This window comes from Pristis pectinata, chromosome 21, assembly GCF_009764475.1.
Source record: "Pristis pectinata isolate sPriPec2 chromosome 21, sPriPec2.1.pri, whole genome shotgun sequence".
NCBI lineage: Eukaryota > Metazoa > Chordata > Chondrichthyes > Rhinopristiformes > Pristidae > Pristis > Pristis pectinata.
The window spans coordinates 2,857,452-2,871,726 of NC_067425.1; the positions used below are offsets into that span (position 1 = coordinate 2,857,452).

At 55.3% G+C, this 14,275-nt stretch overlaps 1 protein-coding gene across 5 annotated transcripts in view; it reads left to right on the top strand.

The window, feature by feature from the left end:
- Positions 1-1,298: 1,298 nt before the first annotated feature.
- LOC127581456 (protein KIAA0100-like) overlaps positions 1,299-14,275 on the top strand; it is a 56,652-nt gene continuing 43,675 nt past the window's right edge. For 4 of the 5 annotated variants that reach the window (XR_007957955.1, XM_052035885.1, XM_052035886.1 and 1 more), the window contains exons 1-7: positions 1,299-1,393; positions 5,601-5,727; positions 6,439-6,488; positions 10,058-10,211; positions 10,367-10,485; positions 11,354-11,414; positions 13,269-13,473. Coding sequence is in view for 4 of the 5 variants with exons in the window: in XM_052035885.1 (XP_051891845.1) it covers positions 1,329-1,393; positions 5,601-5,727; positions 6,439-6,488; positions 10,058-10,211; positions 10,367-10,485; positions 11,354-11,414; positions 13,269-13,473 (781 nt within the window). In the remaining variant the exon portion in view is untranslated. Of the gene's footprint in view, positions 1,394-5,600; positions 5,728-6,438; positions 6,489-6,567; positions 6,687-10,057; positions 10,212-10,366; positions 10,486-11,353; positions 11,415-13,268; positions 13,474-14,275 lie in introns of those variants that run through there. The other variant, XM_052035889.1, reaches the window with a different exon arrangement.

Here is a 14,275-nt window from a genome sequence, read left to right on the forward strand (position 1 = left end):
ACTTAAAGTGGGAGAATTCAATGTTCATGCCGTTAGGCTGCAAGGTTCTAAGACTGAAAATGAGGTGCTGTTCCTCCAGTTTGCACTTGGATTTCTCCTGGCAGTGGAGGAGTCCAAGGATTGACATATCTGTGATGGAGTGGGAGGTGGGGTTGAAGTGACCGGCAATGGGGAGATGCAGATTGTGCTTATGGACGGAGAGCAGGTGTTCTGCAAAAAGGTCACCTAGTCTGCGTTTGGTCTCGCCAATGTAGAGGAGGCCACACTTGGAGCACCGAATGATGGAGATGATATTAAGGGAGGTGCAGGTGAATCTCTGTCTCACCTGAAAGGACGGTTTGGGTCCCTGGATGGAGGTGATGCAGGTGATGTAGGGGCAGGTGTTGTACCTACGGCAGGGACAGTGGAAAGTCCCCGAGGTGGGAGCGGGACAGGTGGGGAAGGAGAAGTGAACTAGGGAGTCACGGAGAGCGCGGTCCCTGTGAAAGGCAGGAAGGGGTGGGGAGGGGAAGAGGTGCTCGGTGGTGGGGTCCCGCTGGTGGAAGCGGCGGTGGATGATGTGCTGGATACGTGGGCTGGTGGGCTGGGATGTGAGGACAAGGGGGACCCTGTCCCTGCTGGGTCTGGGAGGGGTGGGGGGTGCGGGTGCGAGCTCTCCCGGCCACAGTCGGGGGGCTGGCAGGACTGCAATGGGCTGAATCGCCTCCTCCCGCACTGCACAGGTGAGCGACCGTCCGCCTCCAGCTGCGGCCCCGCCCCCGTGTCCATGGTCCGGCCCCGCCCCTGTGTCCCGGCCCCGCCCCTGTGTCCCGTGGTCCGGCCCCGCCCCCGTGTCCCGGCCCCGCCCCTGTGTCCCGTGGTCCGGCCCCGCCCCCGTGTCCCGGCCCCGCCCCCGTGTCCCGGCCCCGCCCCTATGTCCCGTGTCCCGGGCTCCGGCCCCGCCCCCGTGTCCAGGGGTCCGGCCCCGCCCCCGTGTCCAGGGGTCCGGCCCCGCCCCCGTGTCCCGGGCTCCGGCCCCGCCCCCGTGTCCAGGCCCCGCCCCCGTGTCCCGGGCTCCGGCCCCGCCCCTGTGTCCCGTGGTCCGGCCCCGCCCCCGTGTCCCGGGCTCCGGCCCCGCCCCCGTGTCCCGGCCCCGCCCCTGTGTCCCGTGGTCCGGCCCCGCCCCTGTGTCTCGGCCCCTCCCCCTTTGCGTCCCCGGCTGGCCCCGCCCCTGTGTCCTGGGGATCGGCCAGCATGGCGCCGCTTCCGGCGGCGGTGCGCCGCGCCGCGCCGCGTCACGTCCGGAGGCGGGGCTGCGACCCCTGACCCGCCGGCGGCCGGGCCGGGACATGGGGCCGGTGTTCGCCGCCGTGGCGCTGGCGGTCGCCGCGCTCGCGCTGCTGCCGTTGGCCCGGTGAGTCCGCGCGCCGCGGGGGGCGGGGCGGCGGCGGCTGCATACATTATGGTAATGAGGAGGGCGGGGCCTGGCGCTGGCGGAGGTCCTGAGGCCAATTGTCCCGGGACGGGCCCGAGCCTGCGGGGTGCGGACAGGGACCACCCAATGAGGGGCGGTGAGGAGGGAGCGCCTCACTGTGGGAGGGGCTGTGGGGAGGGAGCTCCTCACTGTGGGAGGGGCTGTGGGGAGGGAGCGCCTCACTGTAGGAGGAGGGAGCTCCTCGCTGCGGGAGGAGGGGCGGTGAGGAGGGAGCTCCTCGCTGCGGGAGGAGGGGCGGTGAGGAGGGAGCTCCTCGCTGCGGGAGGAGGGGCGGTGAGGAGGAGGAGGAGGAGGGGCGGTGAGGAGGGAGCTCCTCTCTGCGGGAGGAGGGGCGGTGAGGAGGGAGCTCCTCGCTGCGGGAGGAGGGGCGGTGAGGAGGGAGCTCCTCGCTGCGGGAGGAGGGGCGGTGAGGAGGGAGCTCCTCGCTGCGGGAGGAGGGGCGGTGAGGAGGGAGCACCTCGCTGCGGGAGGAGGGGCGGTGAGGAGGGAGCACCACGCTGCGGGAGGAGGGGCGGTGAGGAGGAGGAGGAGGAGGGGCGGTGAGGAGGGAGCTCCTCGCTGCGGGAGGAGGGGCGGTGAGGAGGGAGCTCCTCGCTGCGGGAGGAGGGGCGGTGAGGAGGGAGCTCCTCGCTGCGGGAGGAGGGGCGGTGAGGAGGGAGCTCCTCGCTGCGGGAGGAGGGGCGGTGAGGAGGGAGCACCTCGCTGCGGGAGGAGGGGCGGTGAGGAGGAGGAGGAGGAGGGGCGGTGAGGAGGGAGCTCCTCTCTGCGGGAGGAGGGGCGGTGAGGAGGGAGCTCCTCGCTGCGGGAGGAGGGGCGGTGAGGAGGGAGCTCCTCGCTGCGGGAGGAGGGGCGGTGAGGAGGGAGCTCCTCGCTGCGGGAGGAGGGGCGGTGAGGAGGGAGCACCTCGCTGCGGGAGGAGGGGCGGTGAGGAGGAGGAGGCGGACGGGCGGAGAGGAGGGAGCTCCTCTCTGCGGGAGGAGGGGCGGTGAGGAGGGAGCTCCTCGCTGCGGGAGGAGGGGCGGTGAGGAGGGAGCTCCTCGCTGCGGGAGGAGGGGCGGTGAGGAGGGAGCTCCTCGCTGCGGGAGGAGGGGCGGTGAGGAGGGAGCACCTCGCTGCGGGAGGAGGGGCGGTGAGGAGGAGGAGGAGGCAGCTCCATCTGCTCCTGGGTAAATGTGAAAGTTCCCACTGCACTGTTACCTGGTCTCTCTCCCCACTCACCTGGTTCGTCCAACCTACCTCACCTGGCTGTTAGCACGTTGCTGTTTGTGGGATCTTGCTGTGTGCAGGCTGGGTGTGGGATCTTGCTGTGTATGGGCTGGCTGTAAGTTTCTGACGTCACAGCACTGGCCAGAATTGTGAAGTATTTCATTGGCCCTGATGGTTTTGTTGCCTTGTGCTGTGGTAGACTCAGGAGGTTTCCTTGCAGAGTGTGGTCTTCCTCAGTCCCTGGTGAGGGAGAACATCCTGGTCACCTCTGCGCTATTGCCATCTCTTGCTGTCACCTCACCCCCCCCCCCCACCTCCTCTCCTCTCCCATCGTTCTCCCTCCACTGCCCATTGGAATTCCCTACAATAGGGTACTCTAGGGCTATGGGTTGCACAGTTTAGAGGAATCCACAGTCTATCCCTCAGATAACACGAAAGTTTGTGGCATTATGGATGGCGAGGAAGTTTCTCGAAGGTTATCAGCTGGAAAACTGGGCAAAGCTTTGGAAAACAGAATTTGATCCTGATAAGTGTGATGTGATACAATTTGGGAAGGCAGGGAAGGGTTGGACATAAATGGTGGGGCCCTAGGGATTGTTGATGAACAGGGGGACCTTGGATTTCAGGTCTACAGTAAGTGCCAGCACAGGTGGTTATAATAGTGAAGATGGGATGTTTGCCTTCTTCAGCTGTGGCATAGAATATGAGAGTTGAATTGTCATGTTACAACTTTATAGAACATTGGTTAGGCCACACCTGGAGCACTGTGTGCAGTTCTGGTCACCACACTATAGGAAAAATGTGACTTGGCCAGAGAGAGTGCAGGGGAGCTTCACCGGGATGTTGCCGGGGATTGGAGCACATCGGTTTTAAGGAGAGACTGGATAGGCTGGGCTTCTTTGCCCTGGAGCAGAGGCTGAGGAATGACCTGATAGAGGTACGTAAAGTTACGAGAGATGTAGATAGGGTAGATAGTCAAAATCTTGTTCGCATCGTAGGGGTGTCAAAGAAAAGATGGCATAGGTTTAAGGTGAGAGTAGGAGCTTAGGGGAGATCTGGGGGGTTATTTTCACACAGAGGGTGGTTGGTGTCTAGAACATGCTGCCCGAAGAGATGATGGAGGTATAGACTCTCACAACATTTAAGAAGCATGTAGATCAGTACTTGAATCCCTAAGGTGTAGAGGACTACGGACCTAATGGAATTAGTGTAGATAAGTACAGTGGTTGGCATGTACGTGGTGGGCAGTTCAACTCTATGACCTGTGAACTCCTGAACCTGGGACCGTGGATTGCAGCATGGTTTGGGGAGCTTGGCGGATCCCTCACTTGGTGCAGAGCACAGGGGAGGGGAGAGAGAACTGGGAGAACTTCTTTTGTTTTATAAACATACTGTGCTCAAACCCATCAATGACGATATATAACTCCACCGGTACCGTACCCCAGTGTTATACAGTGACAGACCTGTCCCCACCGGTACCGTACCCCAGTGTTATACAGTGACAGACCCGTCCCCACCGGTACTGTACATCGGTATCCCCAACTCTGTAACCTCTTCTGGTCCGTACCCCTCTGAGATCTCTGCCTATTTCCATTTCTAGCCTCTTCCTTCCTGAATTTAATCACTTCATAACTGGTGGCCTACACCTGCCCCAGTCCAAGCTCTGGAATTCTCATCCTAAACCTCAACACTCCTCTCTCCCTTAAGCTGTTCCTTAAATTACATTTTTTTGATGAAGCTCTTGACGTATGTCCTTCAGTTAATGTCAAAGTTAAGTTGATAACATGCCTGTGTGCACCTTGGATTGTTTTGCAAGGTGAACAGTTCTAGATGCATGCTGTTTCTGTTAGAGTGTGAGAGTTGTAGTTTGAAAGATAGGAAAACCATGAAGTAGTTGGTGGCAGTAATTAACCAGCAGGCAGGGTGTGATGCTGACTTCAGGAAAGGCCGCCAAATGCTCAGCTGCACCCGTGAGCAACTTTCTAATCAAACATAACTGGAAAGTCAGAGCCTTCCTGCGCGCACTCTGACAGTGACTTTACTGGGACTGGAGGAAATGTGAGGCCGGGGGATCCTGCTGCCTATCTATTTGGGGAATTGAACTGGAGAGGTTACAGCCCCAGTTTAATCCTGGGCTAAGTCTCAAGCAAGTTTCCCTGGGCCAACTCTGAAGGTTGCCCATACGACTGAGGGAATGAGTCAGCCTCGGTTCCTCTGCTGGGCTGCACACACTGTGCCCCATCCAACACTGAGCCTTGGCAGGCAGAGGGCCAGTCCGTTGTTTCCACACTCTGTTGTAACTGGTACATTAGCATTCAGGCTGGGAGCAACAACTCTGCAAACTTGCAACTTCCTCTTGTGTAAAATAAAGACTTGCATCTCTAAAGCACCTCTCACAAGCTCTCCACAACAAGTGAAGCATTTAGAAAGTTTGTTGTCGTTTAGAAAACAGTCTTGATATGTGTAGAGCAAAACTCCACACACAGCACAAGGGTAGTGATCTTCCAGGGATCTTGGTGGAGAATATTGGTTCATCCAGACAGTTTGTTTACCATTCAGGTAAGAGGGCAGCTGGAGCTTTGGTTCAAGGTCTAAACCAAAAGATTCACAACCTGCAGTGCAGCACTCCCTCAATAGTGCACTGGACTCAGCACTGCACTCAGTACTCACTGTCCAACCGTGAGGAGAAACTACTTCCCATGATGCTGGTCCTGAAGGAGTTAGGACTCGATGGTGACGTACAGGGGCAACACTTCGATACTTTTAATATACCTGCCTCATTGAGCTCCCACTCACAGAAACCGGTCTATACCCCAGTGTTATACAGCGACAGACCGGTGCCCACCAGTACCGTACCCCGGTGTTACACAGCGACTGATGAATGCAGTTGGTGTTGCTGATCCCACGTGTCTCCCTGCAGCTGGCTGCTCTCCCGCATTGTTACCCAGCTCATCCACAACTGGCTGAAGGTGGACATCAAGATCGGCTCCGTCGGCTTCCTCTCACTGCACAACGTCAGCATTGCCGTCTGCTCACAGGGGACCGTGGTGAGTGTGAGCTCTGGCTCTGAGTGTGAGTGTGTGTGATCACTGGCTCTGTGTGTGTGTGTGTGTGTGAGTGAGAGAACGTGAGCATTGGCCCTGAGTGTGAACGTGAGTGTGAGCACTGTCACTGAGTGCGGACACTCTCTGTTCTCTCCTCTTGCCCAAGGGCTCAGTGTTGGTCTCAGTGTGTGGCTCCACAGGGCCACTGGCCACTTCCCACCCTGAGGAATCCCGCCTCTCTGTCACCTCCACGCTGTGGCGCCAGTGCTCCATGGGAAACCTGGACAGGTTCCTGTCCTCGGGAGGATGTGTCCTGGAATCTCTGATCTCAGCAGATACATGTGCTTCTACAGTTCCTTCAACTCCCCACCCTCCACACTGCTGACTGTGCCTTCAGCTGCCTAAACCTCCACTTCTGTGACGCCCTCCCCTCCGCCTCCCCTGCTGGTGTGACGCCCTCCCCTGCTGGTGTGACGCCCTCCCCTCCACCTCCCCTGGTTGTGTAACAGTTTTCTCCACATCCTCCGGTTGTGTAATACTGTCTCCTCTTCCCACAACCTGCCTGTGTGACTGAGGTTTATCTCGGTTGCTCTGATGTTCCCTGCTGCTGAATGTCACGATGCACCGCCGTGTACATGTGTGTTGTTGCTGTAAAGTGACCGTGATTCCTGTTCTGTGAGTTATTGCTTTTTAATGCCCTTCACTTCATTGCAGGAAGTGGACAGAGTCTGGGTCTCCTGTAAGCTGCTGAACCATGAGTTACCGTAAGTGTTGTACCCCTCCACACATGCCCTCCAGCCACAACCTCTCTTCCAATTATTCCTCTCACCAGGATGCTGACATCACTGGGGGGCAGGCATCTAATGCTGGAACCTAATCGCCCCTGGATTCCACAGGTTGGCCAGACCATCTCGGGGCAGCTGTAGTGAACTACATTGACAGGTTTAGAGCCCCGCTTCCGGGTAAGGATGGCAGATGCCTTTCCCTGAAGGATGTTAGTGAACCGGATGGGTTTTTACAACAGTCCACAGAATTCATGGTCACCTCGGTGAGACTATCCCAGTTGCTGTGGTGAGATTTGAACTCATGTCACAAGTCCCAGCCTCTGGAATCCAGTCCAGTATTGAGTGAAGACGAGTGAGACTGTGGATTCCGAATTCTGGAGCAAAAGAAACAGACAGCTGGAGGAACTCAGCAGGTCAGGCAGCATCTGTGGAAGCAGGGTCTCAACGGAAAATGTCGACCACCTCTCTGCCTCCATAGATGCTGCCTGGCCTGCTGAGTTCCTCCCAGCTGTTTGCTTTTTGCCCCAGTAGTTCAGTGATGTGTCTTCCTCTCTAGTGATTCTAGGGTAGACGTGGTAGGCAGCTCCAGCAACCCGGTTCAATCCTGATCTCCGCTGCTGTCTGTGTGGAGTTTGCACGTTCTACCTGTGACCGTGTGGGTTTCCCTTGGGTGCTCCGGTTTCCTCCCACGTCCCAAAGACGTGGGTCGGTAGGTTAGTTGGCTGCTGTAAATTGTGTGGGTGAGGGGTAGAATCTGGTCATGGGAATGAGGTGCAAGTAAAACAGGAATTAGTTTAATACATGCTCGATGGTCAGCATGGACTTGGTGGGCCGAAGGGTCTATTTTCACCCTAACCTACAAACTTCCACTGCCTGTCACACTCTGTCGCAGGCTCGACGGTCACACAGCCTGCTCCCACTTCTTACAGGTCAGCCCACCGGTTATACATCCACCACTGGCGCTCTCAGTCAGAGGCACGTGTCCACACACTGTTCGCCACTCAGACACTCGGGGAGACGTTCTGACGCATGGCTCTGGCATTCTGTTTACTCTCTTATATATAAAAATGCAGGCAGCTGATCTTGAGTGGGAGTCGCACAGAGAAAGTCAACACCAGGTGTTGACTTAAGGTCAAAATGTATGCTGAGGAGGATGTGGGGGCAGGGAAGTAGGGAGGTGAAGGGTAAAAGGGCTATAAATAGTTCAAAGGTAGAGGTCTAATCTCCTTCGTCCTCCGCTCCCAATTTTCCTCATCCCACTTGCTTCCCTGCTGCCTGTCTCATACCACCACTCCTTCCCTTTGCCTCTTTCCCTTCCACCTCCTGTGATCCACGGTCTCCCACCTCCTCCGTAAGATATCTTTATTAGTCACCTGTACATCGAAACACACAGTGAAATGCATCTTTTGCGTAGAGTGTTCTGCGGACAGCCTGCAAGTGTCGCCACGCTTCCGGCGCCAACGTAGCACGCCCACAACTTCCTAACCCGTACGTCTTTGGAATGTGGGAGGAAACCGGAGCACCCGGAGGAAACCCACGCAGACACGGGGAGAACGTACAAACTCCTTACGGACAGCGGCCGAAATTGAACCCGAGTCGCTGGCGCTGTAATAGCGTTACGCTAACCGCTACACTACCGTGCTGTGAGGTGCTGGTGTGGGGTTCCAAGGAGCACTGTCCCGGGGCTGTGATAAGAAGCCAAACCTGGATCAGGGATGTGAGCGGGAGTGGGGGGAAGGAAGACTCCAACTAGAAGAAGCAGCAGGCAGGAGGATGGGCGGGTGTGTCTGATCTGGGCAGTTGCAGGCAGAGCCGTTGCCTTTCAGACCCGGAGACCCAGGTTCGATCCTGACCTCGGGTGCTGTCTGTGTGGAGTTTGCACGCTCTCCCTGTGACTGCATGGCTTTCCCCAGGGTGTTCTGGCTTCCTCTCACGTTCCAAGGCTGTGCGGGCTGGTGGGTTAATTGGTTGCTGCAAATTGTGCGGGTGAATGGGGGAATGTGGGGAGAATAAAATGGGATCAGTGGCTGATATAAACTGGCTGGTTGACGGTCAGTGCAGACTTGGTGGGCCAATGGGCCTGTGTCTGTGCTGTATTGTCGTACGACTCTCCATAACTCTGTGGTTCTGATGTCCTGCATCCTGGAATTTAATGGATGTGGCTGCAGAGACAGTGGACGTGTTGTTTAAGGGTTTGAGAGGTGGATCATAATGTGGGTGGCTTGATGAGCTTGTGGATGAAAGCAAAATTGGTGCGTGGTGGACCAGACGGAAAATTGTCTACGGTTCCAACAGGATCTGGATCAGCTGGGAAAGTGGGCAAAGGAAACTCCAGATGGAATTGAACTTCGAAAAGTGCAAAGTGATGCATTTGGAAGCTAAACCAGGGTAGGAGATGCACAGTGAATGACAGGGTCCTGGGGAGTGCTGTTGAACAAATAGACCTCGGGATACAAGTACACAGTTCCCTGAAAGTGGCGACACGGGTAGACGGGGTGGTGAAGGTGGCGTGTGACGTGCTTGCCTTCATCGGACGGGGCATCGAGTACGAGAGTTGGGACATCACGTTACAGCTGTTCAAGGCATTGCTGAGAACGCACGGAGTATCGTGTGCAGTTCTGATCGCCCAGGTACAGGAAAGGTGTGATTAAGCTGGAGAAGGTGCAGTAAAGACTCACACGGATGTTGCCGGGACTGGAGGGCTTGAGTTATAAGGAGAGGCTGCATAGGCCAGGACTGTTTTCCCTGGAGTGAAGGAGGCTGAGGGGTGACCTTATAGAGGTTTGTAAAATCGTGAGGGGTGTCCATAAGGTGGATAGTCACAGGGAAGGGTGTCTAAAACTAGAGAGCACAGGTTTAAGGTGAGAGGAGAAAGATTTAAAGGGGGCCTGAGGGGTGACGTTTTCACACAGATGGTGGTGGGGATGTAGAACGGGCTGCCTGAGGCGGGTACAATTGCAGTGTTTAGGAGACATTTGGATAGGTTCATGGACAGGAAAGGTTTAAGAGGGATATGGGCCAAATGCAGGCAAATGGGACTGACTCAGGTGGGCACCTTGGTTGCAAGGATGAGTTGGGCCGAAGGGCCTGTTTCCGTGCTGTATAACTTCCAAGCTATCAAAATTCCTTGGCTGCAGGAGAGGTTCCAGAGGTTTGGAAAACCACAAATGTGTCGTCACTATTCAAGAAAGGAGGAAACCAGGAAACAGAAGGTCAGATCTCCTTTCAGAGGGTGGCGGATCTCTGGCATTCTCCGCCCCCAAGGGTAGTGGAGACTGGATCATTGGATATATTTAAGGTGGAGGTAGAAAAACATCTGAAGAGCTGAGGAATTGAGGGTTATGGGGAACTGATACAGAAGAGGACTGAGGCCAGTATAGATCAGCCATGATCATACTGAATGGTAGGGCAGGCTTGAGGGGCCAAGTGGCCTACTCCTGCTATTATTTTTCTTGTGCTCTAGGTTAGCCTAACACCAGTCATTGGGAAAATGCTGGGATCCATTGTCCACGAGGTCTGCCCTCTAACTCAGTTATTCTGGGTTGCAGTCACTACCTCGGTCTGTGTGTCGGAGAGGTCCGTTTCCAAGCGGATCTGCAAGGTACTGTTCAGGATCAAGAACCGACCGAAGCCGTTCGCAGGGGGAGCGTGAGAAAGCAGCAGTGGGCCCTCCAACCCTCGGTACTGCGCGTGGTGTCACAGGTGAGCGGCTCACACCGGGGATGTTGATGGTGGAGCTACAGGCATTGCTGGCAGGAGAGGGGTCGATGCAGCATAGTGGGGGAGTGCTGAGCAGAGACGGGAGTGTGAGGGAGGGGTCTGCTGCCCTATGTAAAGGTGAAAGTCTCTCCCCACAGCTGTGCTCCGTCCATGTCTACTCGATGAACGTGATGGTCCTGAACGCCAGGATCCCAGAGTCCCTGTGGCATTTGGCAGTCTCAAGATGTGCGCTTGTCTTCAGCTGTGACGGCAACAGGTGAGCGGTGGTCAGTGGGGCAGGGTCGGAGAGAGGCCGAGGACTGTATGGTGTGGAGCACACCCTGCTGCACCCCTCCCTGGGCTTTATTCGACCTCAGCTGGAGCAGCAGGTGGGGAGTGGATGCAGCTTCCAAGTTCCTGAATTGGACAGACGGGGGTAGATGGAGTTTGGGGAAATCGGACAGACCTCTGGCTCAAACAGTGTCACCCCGCCTCCGTCCTGTTGCAAGACCTGATGGAATTTACTGAACTGACAGCAGGCACGCGCACCTCTGCACCCGTGTATGTGCATTTGCGTGTATCTCTGCACCAACTTACAGCTTCAATGTCTCCCATCTCCCTCCTGCCGCGTGTGTGTGTGATTTAATTGACAGACGGTGCACGGGCACCTCTGCTCTCATGTGCACCTCTGCTCTCATGTGTACACATCTGTGCACAATGTCATGGACCCTTCGGGTCATCGTCACACAACACAGAAACAGGCCATTTGGCCCACCAAGTCCTCTCTGACCATCAAACACACTAATCCCACTTTTTTCTCCCCACATTCCCATCAACTGCCCTTCAGATCTTACCCCTCACCTACACATTAGAGGCCATTTACATCGGCCAATTAACCTACCAACCCGCATGTCTTTGGGCTGTGGGAGGAAACCCGCGCGGTCACAGAGCGTGCAAGCTCCACACAGGCAGCAGCCAAGGTCAAGACTGAACCTGTGCCGCTTGTGCTGTGAGGCAGCGGCACTACCTGCTGCAGCGGTGCCCCGACCACTGCAAGGCTGTTGTTGAGGGATGGGAGGAATTGTTTGCCTGTAAGGGAAGCTGGAAAGGTTGTGAGTAAAGCAAGGAATTAACCTGTTTTTCAGCATCAAGTGCGAGAGCAGTGTGAGGAAACTGAACAGCAAGTTGATAAAGAGCAGCCAGCTGGTGAGTTCCACCCACCCACTGAGCCCAGGGGTCCCCAGCTGAAGCTGCAGCGTGCTGCTTGTTGCCTGCTTCTGCCTCTTTTCCACCTCCCTGTGACCTTTCCCTTTTTCCCTTTTCCTCTAACTCTCTGCTTTCTTTGTCTGTTCTTCCCTCTCTCCGTTCTTCCTCATTCTTCATACTTCCCTCTCTCCCTCCCTCTGCCCTTCGCTCGCTCCGTTCCCCTTTCTCCCGGGCTTGTAGGAGCATGCAGTTCAGTGGAGTTGAATCTCAAATCACTGGACAGCTACTGGGAAATGCCCTCTGTTGTGGGTCAGAGAGAACAGAACACTCGGGAGTGAAAGCGGTACCGGGGAAGCCCGTGGGTGCATCGGGACCTTGGTGGGAATGGGGATTGGGTCTGAGGCTAAATGTGATTGTGGACGTTGCAGGCGACACTTATGTTTTATTGCCCATCTCTTAGTCCCTCTGAAACCAGGGTCTGGAGTCACACGTGGCCAAGACGAAGGAAGGGTGATTGGGAGCCAGGTGGCAATGCCACTAGTTTAATGGTTACTGTTTCCAGGTTAATATAGTTACTGCTGTGGGATACGAACCCCTGTCTCTTGACCAATCTCCAGATTGGTCCAGCGGTTTAACCACCACCCCAACACGTGTAGTGCCTGGCTTCCCAGGGCCATCCTTGTCTGGACCAGTAATTGGGGAAGCTGCTGTCCCTTTAGGGTGTCGGACATCCCTCAGTGCAGCTCCCAGCTTCCCCCTCTCATGAGTCAGAAGGACGAGGGCTTCTGTCCCACTCCAGAGAATTCATCATCCGCTCCTTGTGCAGTACTGAGGGAGGGTCACACTGTGGGAGGGGCGGTACTGAGGGAGGGTCACACTGTGGGAGGGGCGGTACTGAGGGAGCATCACACTGTGGGAGGAGGAGTTGCCATCTTTCCGATGGGGCATTAAAGTGAGGTTTGAACCACCAGTTCAGTTTATCCATTTCCCTCTGGGAAGTTCCTGGAGAACCTGCTTCCATCCTCTCAGACAGCGCAGCCCTGATCACAGCACCTCGCTGGGAAAAATGAAAAATATCCCAATGCTCTCTTTGTTCATTTGTCAGTCCCACCAAACTTCCGTCCTTAGGCAATGGACCCACCTGGGAGAGGAAACACTTAGAGCCACTTTGTGATTTTGAACAGCTCGAGTAAATCTCCCTTAACCTCCTCTGCACAAAAAACCCACAGCCATCCCACTCTCTCCATGGAACTAAACCTCCTCATCCCAGGATCATTCTCTTAAACTGTTGTCCCCTCTGAGATCCGGATGGCTCTCCTAAATCTAGAAGCTGAGAATTGGCTACAATATTCTAGCTGAAACCCAGCCGGTGACTGGTGATGGGAGGATCTCTCAGTATGATGTTCCCCATGTCTGAGTGATTGGAAAGCCTCCTCTCCCTCCCTCTGTTGGGTCTGGAGTTAAATACGGGTCAGACAGGGTAAGGACGGTAAGCACAGCGGGTAGTGCAGCTTCCTCACCTCTCCAGAGACCCGGGTTCAATCCCAACCTTGCATGCTGTCTGTGCGGGGTTTTGACATTCTCCCCGTGACCGCATGGGTTTTCTCCGGGTGCTCCGGTTTCCCCTCACATCCTAAAGGTGTGCGGTTCAGGAGGTGAATTCACCCCCAGTGTAGGTGGGTGGTTAAAAGGAATTGGTGGACATGAGAGAGGACAAGGTGCAGGGCAGCAGGGAAATGGGACTGATGGGTTTGCTCTGCTGGGCTCAAGTCTCGAATCGATGGGCTAAGTGGTCTTCTGCATCACAGTAACTCAATGAACAGTGTTCCTCATTGTCTCTCTGTGCCTTGGCAGGAGGATTTCTGTCTGGCTAACGTGTCACTGAGCCTGCTGGTGACTGTGGATGTCAGCCTGCCCAATCTAAGGGCCCTCAGCACAGAGCTGACCATCGACACGCTGCAGACTGAGCTCCACGAGGGATTCTTCAGTTCCCATGTACTGCGGACGGCACTGTCACAGCCCAAAGTGTTGCAGGAAAGTCCAAGCACAGATACAGCAGGTGAGAGGGAGCCAGCACCCCCGAAACTCCAGTAAGGTGGAATGGGAGGCTCAAGGGCAGTTTAAGCAGCAATGTACACTGCTTGACCCAATGTCCACTGCTTGAGCCAGTGGTAGGCCCAATATCCAATGTCCATGGGTTGACCCAATATCCAATGTCTACTGCTTGGCCCAATATCCACTGGTTGGCCAATATCCAATGTCCACTGTTTTGCCCATACGCTCTAGATTTGAATTTTAATTTGCAATCAAGTGGATCAGAGAGTTAGAGATACGGGGAGAGACCACAAGGTAAATGTAATCAGCTTACATTACACTCACACAGAATAGAGGTCAACATTGTCTAACTGACTGGTTTTCCAAGATCTGGAATTTTGATGTGGGGACATGAGTTCAAATCCCTCTGCTGGAGAATTAATTTCAATTAATTAAATAAATAGCTAATGAGAAACGGTCTCAATAATAAAACACAAGATTGTTGTTTAAAGAAAACTCCATCGGGGAACAAACTCTGCTGTCCTTATGTGACTCCAGTAATGTGATTTATTCTTACCTGCCTTCCCCACTTCAGGGGCTGTTCGGAATGGACAGTAGACCTGGCTTTGCCAGTTTCATCTCTTTTTCATGAGTGGAATGGACCACTTAGGCTGTGGCCTCTTCCTTTCATATAATGTTCCTGCACTCAACCTGCAATAATTTTGGACCATTACTTTCCACACAATGAGGGAATTCTTTACACTTTATTCTTTACTGGTGGCACAAGGCATGACCTTAGATCAGAGTCTGATTGTTCAAGGGTTATG